At 42.0% G+C, this 17,996-nt stretch overlaps 2 protein-coding genes across 2 annotated transcripts in view; one reads left to right on the top strand and one right to left on the bottom strand.

Annotated features, from left to right (window-relative positions):
- Positions 1 to 167: 167 nt before the first annotated feature.
- Positions 168 to 11,873, bottom strand: gpc2 (glypican 2). Its single transcript, XM_029662475.2, has 11 exons — positions 11,343 to 11,873; positions 7,404 to 7,562; positions 7,009 to 7,143; positions 6,542 to 6,717; positions 6,043 to 6,123; positions 5,749 to 5,914; positions 5,310 to 5,440; positions 4,711 to 4,857; positions 4,231 to 4,367; positions 3,282 to 3,454; positions 168 to 3,138 (listed from the first exon to the last, which is right to left on the bottom strand). Exons 1-11 carry the CDS (start codon positions 11,512 to 11,514, stop codon positions 2,867 to 2,869), a joined length of 1,749 nt encoding a protein of 582 aa, XP_029518335.1. The 5' UTR covers positions 11,515 to 11,873; the 3' UTR covers positions 168 to 2,866.
- A 2,104-nt stretch (positions 11,874 to 13,977) lies between these two features.
- Positions 13,978 to 17,996, top strand: part of LOC115130900 (cohesin subunit SA-2) — a 40,231-nt gene continuing 36,212 nt past the window's right edge. Inside the window, exons 1-2 of the mRNA XM_029662474.2 lie at positions 13,978 to 13,988; positions 14,152 to 14,254. Of these exons, the coding sequence (XP_029518334.2) occupies positions 13,978 to 13,988; positions 14,152 to 14,254 (114 nt within the window). The remainder of the gene's footprint in view (positions 13,989 to 14,151; positions 14,255 to 17,996) is intronic.

Below are 17,996 nucleotides of genomic sequence, written 5' to 3'. Positions count from 1 at the left end.
CCCCCCAAATATACATAATTTCATGGTTTTCCCTTTTTTAACTTGTGTTTTAATGGTTGTATTGATGTCATACTGTACCTGTGAATCTGTCTGACTGCCATGTGGATATTAATACAAATGTGAGCTTGAACATTAGATCCACTGGTAGCAATAATAGTTACCAGAAGAGACTTGAATTCTGAAAACAGTAAAAATGAATTTTACAGGCACAACATTTTCTTGACAGTTTAATGAAACGGAGTAATCTATTTCCCAAAATTGTTACATCTTAAAGTTGTACTGACTATCCTTTTACAGTAATGGAATGTGGTATCTTATATGGGAGTGTTGATATGAGGTCATAGTGGTTCCATTAACAGACTAGAAACCAAATGTTTTTTGAATAAAAACAAATCGCCATCCAGTGACCACTCATTAATTTGAATTGTGCACTTTGATAGTCAAAAGCATCTATCATTGTTTATTTTAATAATGATGCTTCATTAATAAACAGTCAAAATCCATATTTAGACCTGGCGTACATAACCACTCCCACACAGATTTACTATCCTAACATACAAGGTTAAGAACCTTAGGAAACATACAATCCCATCAAACAAGGGATCCTGCAATTTGTCATTAAAACAAGAAAAAAAAAGAAAAGTGTGCTTGAATGTTCCCTTTACATTGTTATTCTATTAACCATCTTTATTTTTCTATTACACTTCTCTTCTTACACACTTTCATTTCCTTTTCAACCTCTCGTCTCTTGAATCAAGTCGATCTGTCTCTACTTTGTAGAGCTTTTTCTATTACGTTATGATTTAATACTTGCTGTAAGTGTTTGCTCTATGCTTTGTCGTTGGCTACTCTTTCTCATCTTTAACCAGTCTTGTGTCAAATCAGTTTTATTGACGTTCCCAGTGAAACATTCACTTTCTCTCAACCCTCGCTGTTGTGTTAGTAAATGACACATTTAGGAAAGAATTGTCTGAGGTACATTTAAAGTGGCTTTTCTTTAGGGTTAAGACACTCACCACACCTCTATTATACACTTTCATCAGTCACACATTTCTTTAACACTCAGAGCTCATTCAACCAAGCGGCCATTGGGATTTTGTTGATTTTTAGAAAAGTTCATACAAAAGTTTAAAGACTAAGAGCACCATTTTGTAACATCTGTCCACACCCCATTCCTTTTTTTTTTTTTTACCTAAGCCTTACTCAAACAATACAAAACCACACACACACGCTGCTCCAACCGATCATGAGTCTCAGATCTCTCCACAGAAGACCTCAAGGGAAAATTTGGACGAAGGCTAGTCCAGTGGTTCTCAAATATCCCTGGTTAATATCCCACCTTCAAACAAAGACGCATGAAATGCTTGTCCAGCGGTGTGGTGAGGAGAAATTATTCAGTAAAAATGCTATTCTACTTTTTCAATTGTTTCAAGGACATGTTATTGTAAGCTTTCTGACAGACAGTGCAACATAATCCTCTCCTTAATGCACTGCTCCCATAAAAAATAAAAAAACATTGACTTGCTTTTAGTGTTATTTACACATCAGTTTGTCTGTTTTGAAGGAGACCTAAGCTTGTGATAAGCAACCGATTCCACAATGAAGTGGCAATTGATGAACAATGAAATGGACATTAACTTCACAACATGCCAATGTTTACAAGGAGGTTGTCATCTGAGATGCACATTCCATAGAAACCAGCAGACATAGGGGACCTCCAGGACCAGGATTTGGGGAAATACTGCCCCTAACACTTCCAATCAATTCCTGCATCAACATAAAACAACACTTATATCAATAAATACAAAAATACAAATAAACTGAATAAATTAGAAATCACTTCAGAGCAGGCTCCACAAAATGGTGGCATGCTCGAAGCACATTCCTAATAAGACCCTGACCTTACCGTTTATCTTTTCTTTCACTACAAGTTATACCTTCCTCATCTGACTAAAGTATGTGGAGGCTTTAACATTTATTTGTAATTTTATTGCTGAGTGGATAGTGCTTGTGTCTATTTCTATGGGCACAAGCACTGTCCATGACACAAACAGTTCACACCCCTCTAGTTGGCAAAGAACATTTTTGCTATTTTAAAGCTAATTTCCTGTTATTCTACACATTGTTCCACAGGTTGGAGAGAAAATGTTGCAGTTTTAAAGCTAATTACCTGCAATTCTACACATTTTGTTCATGTAATACCTGAGGGACTCAAACATTACGACAAATTCAATGGGCTAAAAAATCATTAGCTGACATGGGTTAGTTCAGGGCTGCTCAAACCTCTTCCTTGAGATCTACCCTCCTGTGGGTTTTCAGTCCAACCCTAATTTAACACACCTGATTCTACTAATTAGCTGCTCAACAAGACCTTAACTTGCTTAATCAGATACTCAAAATTAGGGTTGGACTGGAAACCTACAGGACAATAGATCTCCAGGAAGAGGGTTGGGCAGCCCTGGGTTAGTTGATCTGCAACTTGCACCCCACAGTTTGGGAACCATTGGGATAGCCAATCATAGGAAATGTAATTTCCCTTGTGTTTGAATACATTTTCCACAAGGAGATTATTTTGTGCTGGATTCATGCACATTTTAGATTCAACTCCTCTCTTTCTCATCTAGAATAAGCAAACGTATTTACTGTCATTGTGCTGATGATTAAATAGGCACACTACATCCCTCCTCAACCCAACCTTAGCTGGGTCGTATTCAATAGGCATCAAACAGAAGAAACTGCCTGAAACAAGGTGTGATTGCCTGGATTTATCCATTAAGAAATGCTTATTTTCATTTTGTGTTTCAAAAAGTTTTTTCATTAGCTGCCATAATGAACACAACCCTGAGCTTCAGGCTGTAGTAACTGGTTATCTCCAAAAGGGGGCGACAGTGACCATAACTGATAACCAAAACAAAACCGCCAGTGAGAAGAAGGCTGGCCGGCTGACAGCTGAGATGGACTGTCCCTTGCTCCTGTTCCACTTTGATCCGGTTCGGTCTCTGACCCGAGGGGGCTTGATGGGTGTCTGGGGGTTAAGTGGGGGCTTACTGTAGGGAGGGGAGTAGGGCCTGTAGCCAGGCCAATCATCACTGTACCTCTCCCCTCCGCCGCCTGATCCACTGCCCTCTTCGACCTCACCTTCAGGGAGAGACATGATATCAGACAGGCAGACAAAGGGCAGTTAAAGAGTGCAAATGTTGGGGGGACAGTAGAAATAGGATTAGAAAGGGGATGACGAACCAGTCATAATATTTCTGTTGGGTGGGTGGTGGGGGACTTACTGTCCATGAAGTCAGTGTCCTGTCCAGCCTGTGCATGTTTCAGTCTGTTGGTGGCTACTCTGAGCTCCATGATGAGCTGTCTGGTCCTCACGTCTGGCCTGGCCATGTCCACCTCTACCTCTGGGTTATTGATCTGACTCATCAGCCCATCGCCTGTCACGTCAGGGAGGTACCTGATACACACACACACACACACACACACACACACACACACACACACACATCAAAATGACATAGCAACAGTACTGAAACTAATATCAATATGATAACAAAAACACTAAATATCAGTATGATACATTCTTAGTTACCCGCTCGCATATACAAATCCCCATCTTCTCTCTCCCTTGGACTTACATCCTCCTCGACCTTTACATCTGTCGCTTATCAAACACCCACCTCCCCCTGGTCTGTCCATTCCACCCTCACACCCACCTCCCCTGGTCTGTCCATTCCACCCTCAAACCCACCTCCCCCTGGTCTGTCCATTCCACCCCCACCTCCCCTGGTCTGTCCATTCCACCCCCAAACCCACCTCCCCCTGGTCTGTCCATTCCACCCTCAAACCCACCTCCCCCTGGTCTGTCCATTCCACCCCCACCTCCCCCGGGTCTGTCCATTCCACCCCCACCTCCCCCGGGTCTGTCCATTCCACCCTCACACCCACCTCCCCTGGTCTGTCCATTCCACCCTCACACCCACCTCCCCCTGGTCTGTCCATTCCACCCTCACACCCACCTCCCCTGGTCTGTCCATTCCACCCTCACACCCACCTCCCCCTGGTCTGTCCATTCCACCCTCACACCCACCTCCCCTAGTCTGTCCATTCCACCCTCACACCCTCCTCCCCCTGGTCTGTCCATTCCACCCTCACACCCACCTCCCCCTGGTCTGTCCATTCCACCCTCACACCCACCTCCCCCTGGTCTGTCCATTCCACCCTCACACCCACCTCCCCCTGGTCTGTCCATTCCAGCAGCGGTCCTCGTTGGTGACGTCGGCGGCCACGTTCTTGTCGTTGCAGATGGTGTGTGGGAGGGACACCCAGAAGCCCCGCATGGGCCGCAGTCGCTCCTTCAGCTCTGACACCTGGAGGCAGGCGGACGGAAACTGGTTGATGCAGGCTGTAAAGTAAACCCTTATATAGCTGTTGAACATATGGAGGTGGGAAGCTCATTTTAGCCACGTCCTCGTCATCAAACAAACTAGAATGTACTGTATATAAATGGCTGTTGGTATGGCTGTTGTTGAACATATGGACAGAGAGAGCTAACATGGGCATAAACTACAAAAATAATTGTCTTGAATATTAATTGCAGGTAAGAACTCATATTTTCCTCTCCCCCCCCTCTCCTCTTTCCTCCCCCCTTCTCTTTCCTCTCACACCTCACTCTCCTTTTTCCTCCTCTCCTGATCTTCCCTCATCTCCTACCAGTCGGTCCAGGTTGGTGCCTGTAGCAGTGGTGGGCTTCTCCTCAGGGCTGAACGTACGGAAGGGTCTCCTGTTGCCCCCTGACTCCTTGGGGGAGCGCCGAGAACGGCCCGGGGCCAGTCTGGGACTCCCACAGCCCTGGAACACCTAGAGCCAAACCACAGAGATAAAGCTATACATCAATATCGATGCATCTCTGCAACAATAAGGGTGAAACATGGATTTAAGAAAAAATAGCATCCCAACATTATCACATGCGTTAATAATGGTAGACAGTGGATACTTAAATTAAGAACAATATATGAAGAATAATATGATAACTAGTGAAATTGCACTATGCAGTTTTTACAGGTGCTTACACAATTTGATCAAGCAAAACAAAAGGGGTTTTGGACCCAAAATGGTATTCCATGGGCAGTAATACAACTGTTAAACATTAAGTCTTGTTTCAACCTAGGATGACAGCCGATGTGCATCGTATCAGCCATTCTATTATCTATATTCTATGTACATTCTATGATCTATATTCTATTGCACTGTGGATGTATAGCACATTCTTTTAATATCCCTTCATCCCCTCCTCCTCCCTCCATCCCTGCCTTAGTGGAGGTGGCGATGCTGTTCTCCTGCATGTGCATGATGGCCTCGGACACTTTAACAGAGATGGAGTCTGCAGCCAGCTCCATGTTAAAGGGCCCCTCCAGCTTCTCAGATACTTGATACAGAGCATCTGACAGAGTAGAGTGAGAGAGATGAAAGATGGAACATTGAATAAAAGTGTGAAAACAGAAGGATGAAGGTAGGAAAGGGAAGAGATATAATAAGATATACATTTTGTTTTTATGATGGGTGCCATTTTCAAAACTTTAGATAGAAATGCAATGTATAGAATAGACATGACTCATTTATTCTGTAGAATAGAAATGTGAGTAGGTTCTATACAGTACATTTCTACATGCATCATGTTTAACATCCCACTCTACCGAATCAGCCCAACAAAAGCCACCCAAACCCTCCCTAATGCCTGCCTCCAATCACCAATGAAATTGTTCCACTCAGTGTCCAGATCGGCTGTATTGGCCAGGCAGCCCTTCATCACGTTGAGGCAGAGGGCATGGCAGGGGCGCAGGGAGGGCATGCCTCGACACAATGGGCAGTACCACTGACGCATCAGGGCACGCACACACCCTGCACCAGCACTCAACTGGAGGAGGAGACGAAGAGCAGAAGGTGTAGGATGTTAGGGAGATCAACGGAACCACTAAAAGCAGACCAACAGAAGACAGATTATTCTTCTTAATATAAGTGCACGGCCACATACACACAGTGTACCTTTGCTGCCTTGTTGACAATGTCACGGCCTGTGGCCAAGCCTTGAACCAGTGCTCTGGCTGCAATGAATGCCCTGGACACCTGCATGAAAGAGAGATCAGCTAATAACTTCTGACACAAATCTACTCTACTGTATATCAATGCACTCAGTTAATTGTTTTCAAATAGTTCTCTCTAATACGATCGCCTATGTGTTACTGTAACGTTATCGTTGAGTTTCAGTGGTGATTTGAATTACTTATCACACCGGCTTCTTTTGTTAATTATGGTGACAAACATTACAAATCAGACCAACTTAGAGGGATAATTCAATCAAATTACAAAATAACATATTGGTTTTCTTACCCTGTAAGCAGTCTATGGTCAAGGTAATACCAGTCTATGCTTTGGTTTTGTTAACCCAAATTCCAAAATGACATATTGGTAAACTATGCCTTTAATATGATTCAATATGAATGATGTTAGTTTTCAGTTGATATACCAACCAAGTCTGCCTGACCTGTAAGCCTAGTTTCCGGGGCAGGTCCCCAAAGGGCTGCAGCTGCTCTGCATGTTTGTTGACACACTCCAGGTACTCGTCACTGAACTGGTACTGGGGGTTGACCAGAGAGAAGACCCGCTCTACCAGTCTGGACCAGAACTCTGACAGCACCTCCGTCAGGCTCACACTGCCCCCTGTAGACAAAAGAGGGAAAGCATTTAGCAAAATAAATTTGCATTTCTTGTTGGATAAGTCCAAGTACTCATTCCCTGTTTCAGTCAGTTTGGTGCCTCATGAAAATGTCCCTAGGTTAGGTCAGTCTGTTTCTACTTGTTCAGACATTTTGTTGTCGTCTTGTCAAACAAGGCAAAGATGTAGCATTGTCGAACTGATGAGATGGTGAGGGAAATGTACCATAGTGACACAAGTACACAAATGCAAAGTCCAACAAGAGAGGAGAGAGAGAGAAGGCTGTCCCCACTAACCTGAGTAGTATCGACGGAGCTCCACAAACAGCTCCTGGAAGACATTGGCGTTCTGGGTGAAGAGGCGCCCGTAGGTCTTAGTAAACATCTGATTCATGGACTTTTCAGACAAGTCTATGAGCTCCCTGAAGAACTCTTGAGAGAAGAGAGGAAGGAATGAGACGGTCAAAAGCACAAGTTGTTGTGATTCAGTGGTTGCACTGGCAGTTAGAATAAGAATAAGATAGCTATGACTAGCTTATCCCCACTATAGGATATTAGTCTAGCAATAAATAGCCCTCTCAATAGAGAACATTTTACATACCACTCCTCAATGTTGTTGTCATTTTACATCACATTATTTACAGTGTTCCCTTATGCATCCTTATTATGATTGGATTTGCATTCCAGCTCACCGTCAAACTTGCGGTGCCTCTGTGTGAAAGTGGTGTGAAGGAACTGGCTGGTGTCGTCGATGGCCGACAGGAAGTCCGTCTCACTCTGGTGGGCCAGCGTTTCCTCCATCTGACTGGAGCAACAGGTGTAGTCCTGGGGACACAGACGCAGATGCTCGCCTGGACCAATAGAAAAACAGACAGGGTCAGATGCGAGCCAATCACAGACTTGGACAAGAGGTGTGTGGGCATATTGAGGTGTTCATCTGAACCAACGGTAAAACAAGACGGGATCAGATATGAGCCAATCAGAGACTGGGACTAGAGGCTTGTGTGGGCATATTGAGGTGTTCACCAGAACCAACGGTAAAACAAGACGGGATCAGATACGAGCCAATCAGAGACAAGAGGTGTGGGTAGATGCACTAATGGTGAAGACCAAAGGATACAGCAGCTCTTGCTTTGACATCATCAGCACTGAAGTCAACTTATGGTTATGGTTTAGGGGAGACATTTAGGCTACCTCAAATAAACCAGTATTTTTACCTCCTTTAGAGATAGTATGAAAAGAGGGGGAGACGTAGAAAGAAGGGCTGATTCGCACCCACACTGACGGTGATGCATATGTGCTTGATGCGACCACGTTATCTGCTAGACCATCCTCAGAAACAGGTTTCTTCACAAAATTACTTACCACCACTGCATATAAATGAGCAATGTATTAGGGCTTTGATGATAACAGTGTAGCAATATTTTTTTACATGGATTTTTTTTTCTTTAAACGAAGAAGACCAAACTCTTTGGTCCTTTAAAAACCTGCTCCATGTAAAATAGTGTGCTATATCTTGGAAAGTAAATAAATGTGGATGACAACATGTTTGTTTTTGTTTCCAACATTAGGGCTGTTTTCCTAAAGAAGTTAAGTCCACTTTGTGTTTTGTTTCCTTGCCACGATACTAACAAGTATCCCCCAGCCCTACAATGTATCATATGAGAAATAACGCATTATCAACAACTGATCATTCTACCTTTATTGGAAAATGTCAATTACCCTTCATTATGTCATGCTACCATTATTTTTCAAATGCTTTCAATATAATAGCTCACAAAGTAGGCCTACTGTGTTCATTCATTGAACGTCTTATCAGTTTAGAACACCCACCAATACCAATGTGGCAGTGGTTCTTCTGATCAGGCAGATATCCTTCTTCTTAATCCATCTGTCATTAATAGAGCCTTATTAAACATAAGGTAGTAATTGAAAATGGGCATTTATAAACATGAATTATTAAAACACAATCCAGGTCAGCATCCCAAATGGCACACTATTCCCTATATAGTGCACTACTTTCGACCAGGACACATAGGGAAATAGTTTAAAGTAGTGCACTAGATATGGAATAGGGAGCCATTTGGGACGTATCCCATGTCTTTGTTAAAAAATACCCAGGTTGGACTTAACATGACCGGCGGTAATGATATGCAAACATTAACTACCAGTAACAAGTTGGCGATCTCCAATGTCTCAACGTGGGTGGAAAAAACATCTTATTGAGGCAAACATAATATTACTTCATGATACTGACACCTGATTCTTTTTCCTCCGAAAAACTTGGAGGGAGGATCCAAACTCCAACCTTTTATTTTTGGCTCTAGCTTTGATTTCTTCTCTGTCGCTCATTACCAGCCCTCTCTCATTCCTCCAATTCTACTCTCCCTCTCATCATCCCTCCTTCTCTCGGCCATCTGCTCCCCTGGCCCACGGGACAAGAAGAGCCAAGACCCAGACAGAGATAACCAGACACACAATCAATATTGCAGTTCCCACATTCAGCAATCACATATAGCCTACAGTCAAACAAACCCTCATACGTGCAAAGCAGTACAACAAAATCAACATTTGCAACCCAAATGACACTTTAAAAAATAGGCAATCAGCAATTGCTACATACATTTTTGAACTTATAAATTAATTATATATACCCATTGATTCTTGAAGAATATAACATAGAAATGCCTCATGAGCTTTGTTCAACTGTCATACCCCATCAGAACCAAAAATACACTACATGAACAAAAGTATGTGGACACCGGCTGGTCTAACATCTAATTCCAAAATCATGGGCATTAATATGGAGTTGGTCCCCCTTTGCTGCTATAACAGCCCACTCTTCTGGGAAGGCTTTCCACTAGATGTTGGAACATTGCTGCAGGGACTTGCTTCCATTCAGCCACAAGGGCATTAGTGAGGTCGGGCACTGATGTTGGGCGATTAGGCCCGGCTGGCAGTCGGCGTTTCAATTCATCCCAAAGGCATTTGATGGGGTTGAGGTCAGGGCTCTGTGCAGGCCTGTCAAGTTCTTCCACACTGATCTCGACAAACCATTTCTGTATGGACCTCGCTTTGTGCACGGGGGCATTGTCATGCTGAAACAGCAAAGGGCCTTACCCAAACTGTTGCCACAAAGATGGAAGCACAGAATCGTCTAGAATGTCATTGTATGCTGTAGCGTTAAGATTTCTCTTCACTAGAACTAAGCGGCCTTTCCCGAACCATGAAAAACAGCCCCAGACCATTATTCATCATCCACCAAACTTTACAGTTGGCACTACGCATTCGGTCAGGTAATTTTCTCCTGGCATCCCGAATTTGTCAGTCATACTGCCAGATGGTGAAGCGTGACTCATCACTCCAGAGAACGTGTTTCCACTGCTCCAGAGTCCAATGGCGGCGAGCTTTACACCAATCCAGGTGACGCTTGGTATTGCGCATGGTGATCTTAGGCTTAGGATGCTAGGCCATGGAAACCCATTTCATGAATCTCCTGGCAAACAGTTATTGTGCTGACGTTGCTTGCAGAGGCAGTTTGGAACTCGGTGGTGAGAGTGTTGCAACCAAGGACTCACGATTTTTACGCGATCCAGCACTCTGCGGTCCTGTTCTGTGAGCTTGTGTGGCCTACTACTTCACTACTGAGCCGTTGTTGCTCCTAGACGTTTCTACTTCACAATAACAGCACTTACAGTTGACCGGGGCAGCTCTAGCAGGGCAGAAATGTGACAAACTTACTGGTTGGAATTATATCCACTTTGATCGTCACTGAGCTCTTCAGTAAGGCCATTCTACTGCCAATGTCCGTTTATGGAGATTGCATGGCTGTGTGCTCATTTTTATACACCTGTCAGCAATGTGTGTGGCTGAAATAGCTGAATCCACTAATTAGAAGGGGTGTCCACATACTTTTGTGTGTGTGTAATTTTATATAAAAAAATTACAACTTTTGTAAACAAATAAAATGTAAACAAAGACTATACAGCCTCAAAACATGGTTAAAACTATAATTTAGATATCATTGGTCAGTCCTTGCATCCATAGTTCTGTCTATGAATTTGGGAGTGATTACATTTCTCCAGCTCCTTCCCTCAGATTTTTACGGAAACAGGGGCGGGGGTTGGGAACCTTTTGTTATTGTTTCTACTGCGGATTGCCGCTTTAAAATATCCATAGCTCACTATCTTTGTCTGTCTGTTCTCTCACTTGAGCTCTCACACACACCCCATGACAATGTTTACATGACAATGCAACAACTAACAGCAGTTCTCAAGTGTCACAAGCACAAAACACTAATTATAATAAAAGCAGTCTTCAAACAAAGAAAAACGTTGATAATGATTATTTTCTTTCAGTCATTCCCAGATCAGTCAAAAACAGCCATACTAATTAGGGGCGAGGCTCTTTGTTACACACCGGTGTTAGCAATTTACTCATCCCATAAATAAGCCTTCCTGACAGACAAACCTGTTAATTCTCAATTTCGCTTTATTCAGCCGTTTCTATCACATGGCATATTGTCCAAGCAGTCTCTCAAACCCTTCATTTGTGTAAAATAACCTATAGCCTACGTTTGATGATTATTTTAAATCAATAACCACCAGTTTACCTTGAATAGCCCGTCTTACCGGAGATTTGAGTCAGCGGGGCAGTGTTCGTACTGTAGCCCTTCTCTGCGTACACATGTCGTGTCTCCGAGCAACTCCTACCCGCTGTTACCGGGCCCCAAGTCCATGACAGGGCAGCCAGCGTGCAGAGCAACACCAGGGGGTACTTCTGAGCATATAACCGGGAAACCATCTTCCACTGTCACTCACGGTAAATAGGCGAATTAATGGTTGACAAAAGATTGGCGACCAGGCAGCTCAAAAATGACAAAAGAAACGAGAAACTAAGACTAATAATTCCATAGATTTTTCGAGGAATTTATCTCCAGTTCCCAATTTTGTCTGTGAAAAGAAACAACTTCCAAAGATCAACTAGTCTATTTTTCCAGAAGGAAAAACAAAATCTATCGACAAATGGTCTGGGTGCCGTGCATAAATGAGCGCCTGGTTTGTCGGATGCTCAGGTCCCACCCGGTGTTTTCTCCATCCCTTGTCTAGCTCTCTGCTTCAGAACAATGAGCCGTGCAGCACGAGGGTGGCCGCAAGGGGTGAGGTGCGGCCATAGGGGGGCTGTTATAGCAGAGCCACCGCAAGGTCCTAAATTCGCAACCGCCAGACTGAACTATTATTTGGAGCCACTACAACCCCATGTGAAAAATGAAACACCCTTTTCTACATAATAAAAATACCACACAATCTATTGCAGGCACACAATTTAAATAGACTAGAATCAAAATCTCGCTGTTTTGAGATTTTTATGAGTTTATTGACATACCTGTATTTGCATTTCTGAAGGTCACATGCAAAATAATGTTGTCCAGCCACCAGAATGTTTTGTAAATTGGGTATGTCATACAAGATGCAACCGTTTCCATGGCCAGCAAGTAGGTCTATTTACAGAAAAATCCATTGGCTAATGCAAACAGGCTTTTCCATTGAATTGTTCTTTTTTTATTACTATTAATTGCTTGATTAGAGTAACAAACCAACGCAAACGTGATCAGCAGTCCAGTACTAACACTGGCCCATTAAATGTCAATTGAGAGCTATATTACCTCTTTCATGATCATTTGAGCCCCTATGGGCCCCCAGAATCCAGATGTAGCCTATTGTGAGAAAGACATAATACCCAAAGATGATTCCATCTTCAACATGAACATTCTGCATTCATAGTGTTGTACATTAAATGTTATAATCAAAGTAGCTAACACGTGACCTGGTATGAGCCAGTGATCATAGGCCTACAATCCAGTCTACCACAGTGTTGACCTGGCCTGGGCCTTTTTTATTACACTTGATTGAATGGAGGAAAACACATTTTAGGTCTGGTAAAGACCTGCAAAAGGGGTACACTTGTGTGTGTTTTCATGCCAGCACTGCCTGTGGAACAGATGTTACTTTTCAACCACCCCCAGGCATTCTTTGCCTTATTCTGTTATTGATCAGTATTGGTGAGGGTAAATAGGCTATATGGATGTAGGCAGTGGGTAATTTAGAGCAGTAATCATTTTAAGTCATTTAGCAGACACTCTTATTGAGAGCAACGTACAGTAGTGAGTGCATACATTGTTGTACTGGTCCCCCATTGGAATCAAACTCACAACCCTGTTGTTGCAAGCACCATGCTCTACCAACTGAGCTACAAACATAATATAATATATGAGACTGCAATATACAGCATCAACATATTGTCCTATCAGAATTACAATCATTTCTTTACCCTATTAAAAGATATACAGACTCTAAAATAGCACAACACAACCAGTATATTCTTTCTTTTGTAGTTGTATGTGAGAGTTTGTGTTATAGATATAGCCTATGTTGAGAATTAATGGGGTCCTATGGTAATACAATCCATGCCTATATAATTCCAAATCGACTTTTCAAAAGTGTTAGGCTGTACTTTTTTAACGGAACGTCCCTTTTATATATCAGTAGCGCTGACATGTGGTCAGTATTCCTTCTGTATCTTCCTCTAAATACAATTGTTAAGGGTGTAAAGCCTGATCCTAGGTCGGTTGTCTTTAAGGCCAATCCGTTCACAATTTTTCGTTACCGTGCGGAAATATGTGCTAACAACCAATCATATGAATCACATCACAATTTGTCAGCCAATCGCTGAACTCCACTGAGAATTGTGTGATTTTCGCGCCGGCGCGTAGTGTGTATTTTTTTCCAGTGATCGTCTGTCATCGGATCTGAGGGAAACCTGCTCTATCCAGAATAGTTAGCTAGCTACCAAGTCATTACTTCAGATTAACACTACACTACTATCCAGGTAGGTAGCTAGAGACCATTTTGTATTATTTACAACATGTTTGTTGTAGTTAAAAAAAGTTAGCTTGCTAGTTTAAATTTCGCATTGTTGACTAACTTTTAAGGCTAACTTTAAACACCCAAGTTACCTGTAACAGTAGCTAGCTAGCTAGCATGTTAGTTCTTGTCGGTTTTGCTTTTGCCAAGGTAGAATTGTAATATCCCGAACTCAATATGCTTGATCATATCCTAAAACTGTTGTTTCTTCTATTCGCCAACCTGTTTAGCCAAAGTTCCTGAATCCAACCGTCATCTACCTTTGTGAAGTGAACTCTACAATACCATTAACATTACTGGCTGACCAGAAATATGGAAGTGCAACACTCTGATGAATCAAGCCATGACAGGTAAGTTAGGCTAGCTAGCTAAACATGACAGTCATGGGTATCACAAATATAAAAAAAAAAAAAAAAAACAGCTAGCTATATAATTATGCAGACTTATTGCATTAGCTAGATAGTGTGATTGTTTATGACTTGTGTTGGCTTTGTTCATTTACTACTTTTATTTGCAGTCTTGAGGAGATCGAGGACATCTCAGACTCTGGCAGTGACTTTGAAGTCCAGCTGAAGGCCATGAAGCGGAGAAAACAGACCACTGCACTACTAGGACCTCGGGTCTGTAATGTTTTTTCTCACGCACACACACACACACACGCCACCACAGGAGGTTGGTGGCATCTTAATTGGGATTTACAGGCTTTTGGTAATGGCTGTATGGGAATGAGTGGAATGGTATCAAATTAGGGATGGGTGTGGATAATCAAGTTCTGGAACTGACTTCAAAAATCGATCTTTAACCAGAGATCACATTTTGTTCAAATACTGTAAAGCTATTTGGTCGAAATGTTGTCTTCAAGACAAAGTTTATGTGCTTTGACTAGTGTTCAATTTGTACATGTGCGTTTGCGGAACACAACAAAAAAGAAACCAAGCCAAGCATCACAAAATTCTGCTCCCTAAAGGTCTAAATCATTCAATTGTGTTTCCACCACTCCCTTTACATGCGAGTGCTGAGTGCACCTACAGAAATAAATTACCATAAAAATGTATCTAACTGTTGGGGAACACAAGCTAAATTCCTTGCCAAATGACTTCAGTTTTATCACAAATTCAAAATGGACTGGTTAATTGAAGTGGGGAAATATGTGTTCCAACAAAGTTTTGGAATAATTGCGTAATTTTTGTTTAGGGTTCTTTCCGGATGACACTAGCTACACAGCCACAAAGTCAACATTGGGTATTAGAGGTCGACTGATTATGATTTTTCAACACCGATACCGATTTATCGGAGGACCAAAAAAGCCAATACTGATTAATCGGCCGATTTGATTTATTTATTTATTTGTAATAATGCCATTTACAGCAATACTGAATGAACACTTTTATTTTAACTTAATATAATACATAAATAAAATCAATTTAGCCTCAAATAAAAATGAAACATGTTTAATATGGTTTAAATAATGCAAAAACAAAGTGTTGGAGAAGAAATTAAAAGTGCAATATGTGCAACGTAAGAAAGCTAACGTTTAAGTTCCTTGCTCAGAACATGAGAACATATGAAAGCTGGTGGTTCCTTTTAACATGAGTCTTCAATATTCCCAGGTAAGAAGTTTTAGGTTGTAGTTATAGGAATTATAGGGCTATTTATCTCTATACGATTTGTATTTCATATACCTTTGACTATTGGATGTTCTTATAGGCACTTTAGTATTGCCAGTGTAACAGTATAGCTTCCGTTCCTCTCCTCGCTCCTCCCTGGTCTCGAACCAGCAACACAACGACAATTAGCGCGCGCTAACTAGCTAGCCATTTCACTTCGGTTACGCGAGCCTCATCTCGGGAGTTGATAGGCTTGAAGTCATAAACAGCGCAATGCTTGACGCACAACGAAGAGCTGCTGGCAAAACGCACAAAAGTGCTGTTTGAATGAATGTTTACGCGCCTGCTTCTGCCTACCACCGCTCAGTCAGATACTTGTATGCTCAGTCAGATTATATGCAACGCAGGACATGCTAGATAATATCTAGTAATATCATCAACCATGTGTAGTAAACTACTGATTATGATTGATTGTTTTTTTATAAGATAAGTTTCATGCTAGCTAGCAACTTACCTTGATTTACTGCATTCGCGTAACTCCTTGTGGAGTGCAACGAAAGAGAGGCAGGTCGTTATTGCGTTGGACTAGTTAAGGTTGCAAGATTAGATCCCCCGAGCTGACAAGGTGAAAATCTGTCGCTCTGCCCCTGAACAAGGCAGTTAACCCACTGTTCCTAGGACGTCATTGAAAATAAGAATGTGTTCTTAACTGACTTGCCTAGTTAATTAAAGATTAAATAAAGGTGTAAAAAAATATATAAAAAAATAAAATCGGCGCCCAAAAATACCGATTTCCGATTGTTATGAAAACTTGAAATCGGCCCCAATTAATCGGCCATTCCGATTAATCGGTCGACCTCTAGTTATTATGTTATAATTAAATCTATGATTTAACATTTGATAGAGCAGTCTGACTGAGCGGTGGTAGGCAGCAGCAGGCTCGTAAGCATTCATTCAAACAGCACTTTCGTGCATTTGCTAGCAGCTCTTCGCTGTGCTTCAAGCTGTTTATGACTTCAAGCCTATCAACTCCCGAGATTAGGCTGGTGTAACCGATGTGAAATAGCGAGCTAGTTAGCGTGGTGCGCGCTAATAGCGTTTCAATCGGTGACGTCACTCGCTTTGAGACCTTGAAGTAGTTGTTCCCCTTGCTCTGCAAGGGCCGAGGCTTTTGTGGAGCGATGGGTAACGATGCTGTTCGCAACGAGCCAGGCGGCCCTAACTGCTGCATATACCCTGACTGCTTGCACGGAACGCAAGAGAAGTGACACAATTTCCCTAGTTAAAAGAAATTCATGTTAGCAGGCAATATGCCCAAATTCAACTGCTTGCTACTCATCCCCAGAAGATAAGATATGCATATTATTAGTAGATTTGGATAGAAAACACTGACATTTCTAAAACTGTTTGAATCATATCTGTGAGTATAACAAAACTTGTGTAGCAGGCGAAACCCAGAGGAAAAACCATTCAGATTTAATTTTTTTTGAGGTCACTCTCTTTTTAAATGGGTTTTCATTGGGAATCCCGATTTCTAAGGGACCTTCTTGCAGTTCCTACCGATTCCACTGGATGTCATCAGTCTTTAAAACTTGGTTAAGTTTTTTCCTTTGTGTAATGAAGAAGTAGCCCTGTTCAAAACGAGAGTCACTTCAAGTGTACTGTTAGAGGCGCTTGCCAAGAAAGGTAGCGTCAGTTTGTTTTCCTCCTGTATTGAACACATATCCTCCCGTCTTCAATTTTATCGATTATTTACGTTTAAAAATACCTAAGTTGTATTACAAAAGTAGTTTGAAATGTTTTGGCAAAGTTTACAGGTAACTTTTGAGATATTTTGTAGTCACGTTGCGCAAGTTGGAACCGGTGTTTTTCTGGATCAAATGCGCCAAATAAAAATGGACATTTTGGATATATATGGACGGAATTAATCAAACAAAAGGACCATTTGTGATGTTTATGGGACATATTGGAGTGCCAACAAAAGAAGCTCGTCAAAGGTAAGGCATGATTTCTATTTTTATTTCTGCGTTTTGTGTCGCACCTGCAGGGTTGAAATATGTTTTCTCACTTTGTTTACGGAGGTGCTACCCTCAGATAATAGCATCGTTTGCTTTCGCCGAAAAGCCTTTTTGAAATCTGACATGTTGGCTGAATTCACAACACGTGTAGCTTTAATTTGGTATCTTACATGTGTGATTTCATGAAAGTTAGATTTTTATAGTAATTTATTTGAATTTGGCGCTCTGCATCACCTGTTTGGCTAAGTAGGCTGTTATTCGATGAGAAATTAACAGGCACCGCATCGATTATATGCAACGCAGGACAAGCCAAATAAACTAGTAAAACCATCAACCATGTGTAGTTTGATTGTTTTTTATAAGTTAAGTTTAATGCTAGCTTGCAATTTACCTTGGCTTCTTGCTGCACTTGCATAACAGGTAGTCAGCCTGCCGCGCATGCTCCTCGTGGAGTGCAATGTAAACAGCCACGATCGGTGTCCAAAAATGGTGATTACCGATTGTTATGAAAACTTGAAATCGGCCTTAATTAATCGGCCATTCCGATTAATCGGTCGACCTCTTGTACATACCCCAACCAGAATCCATGGATTACAGGCAACATTCGCACTGAGCTAAAGGGTAGAGCTGCCGCTTTCAAGTGCGGGACTCTAACCTGGAAGCTTACAAGAAATCCTGCTATGCCCTGCGACGAACCATCAAACAGGCAAAGTCAATACAGGGCTAAGATTGAATCA

Source organism: Oncorhynchus nerka, linkage group LG6 (genome assembly GCF_034236695.1).
Source record: "Oncorhynchus nerka isolate Pitt River linkage group LG6, Oner_Uvic_2.0, whole genome shotgun sequence".
Lineage (NCBI taxonomy): Eukaryota > Metazoa > Chordata > Actinopteri > Salmoniformes > Salmonidae > Oncorhynchus > Oncorhynchus nerka.
Note: the sequence above shows the minus strand (reverse complement) of the source record. Positions and strands in the feature narration are given on the sequence as shown.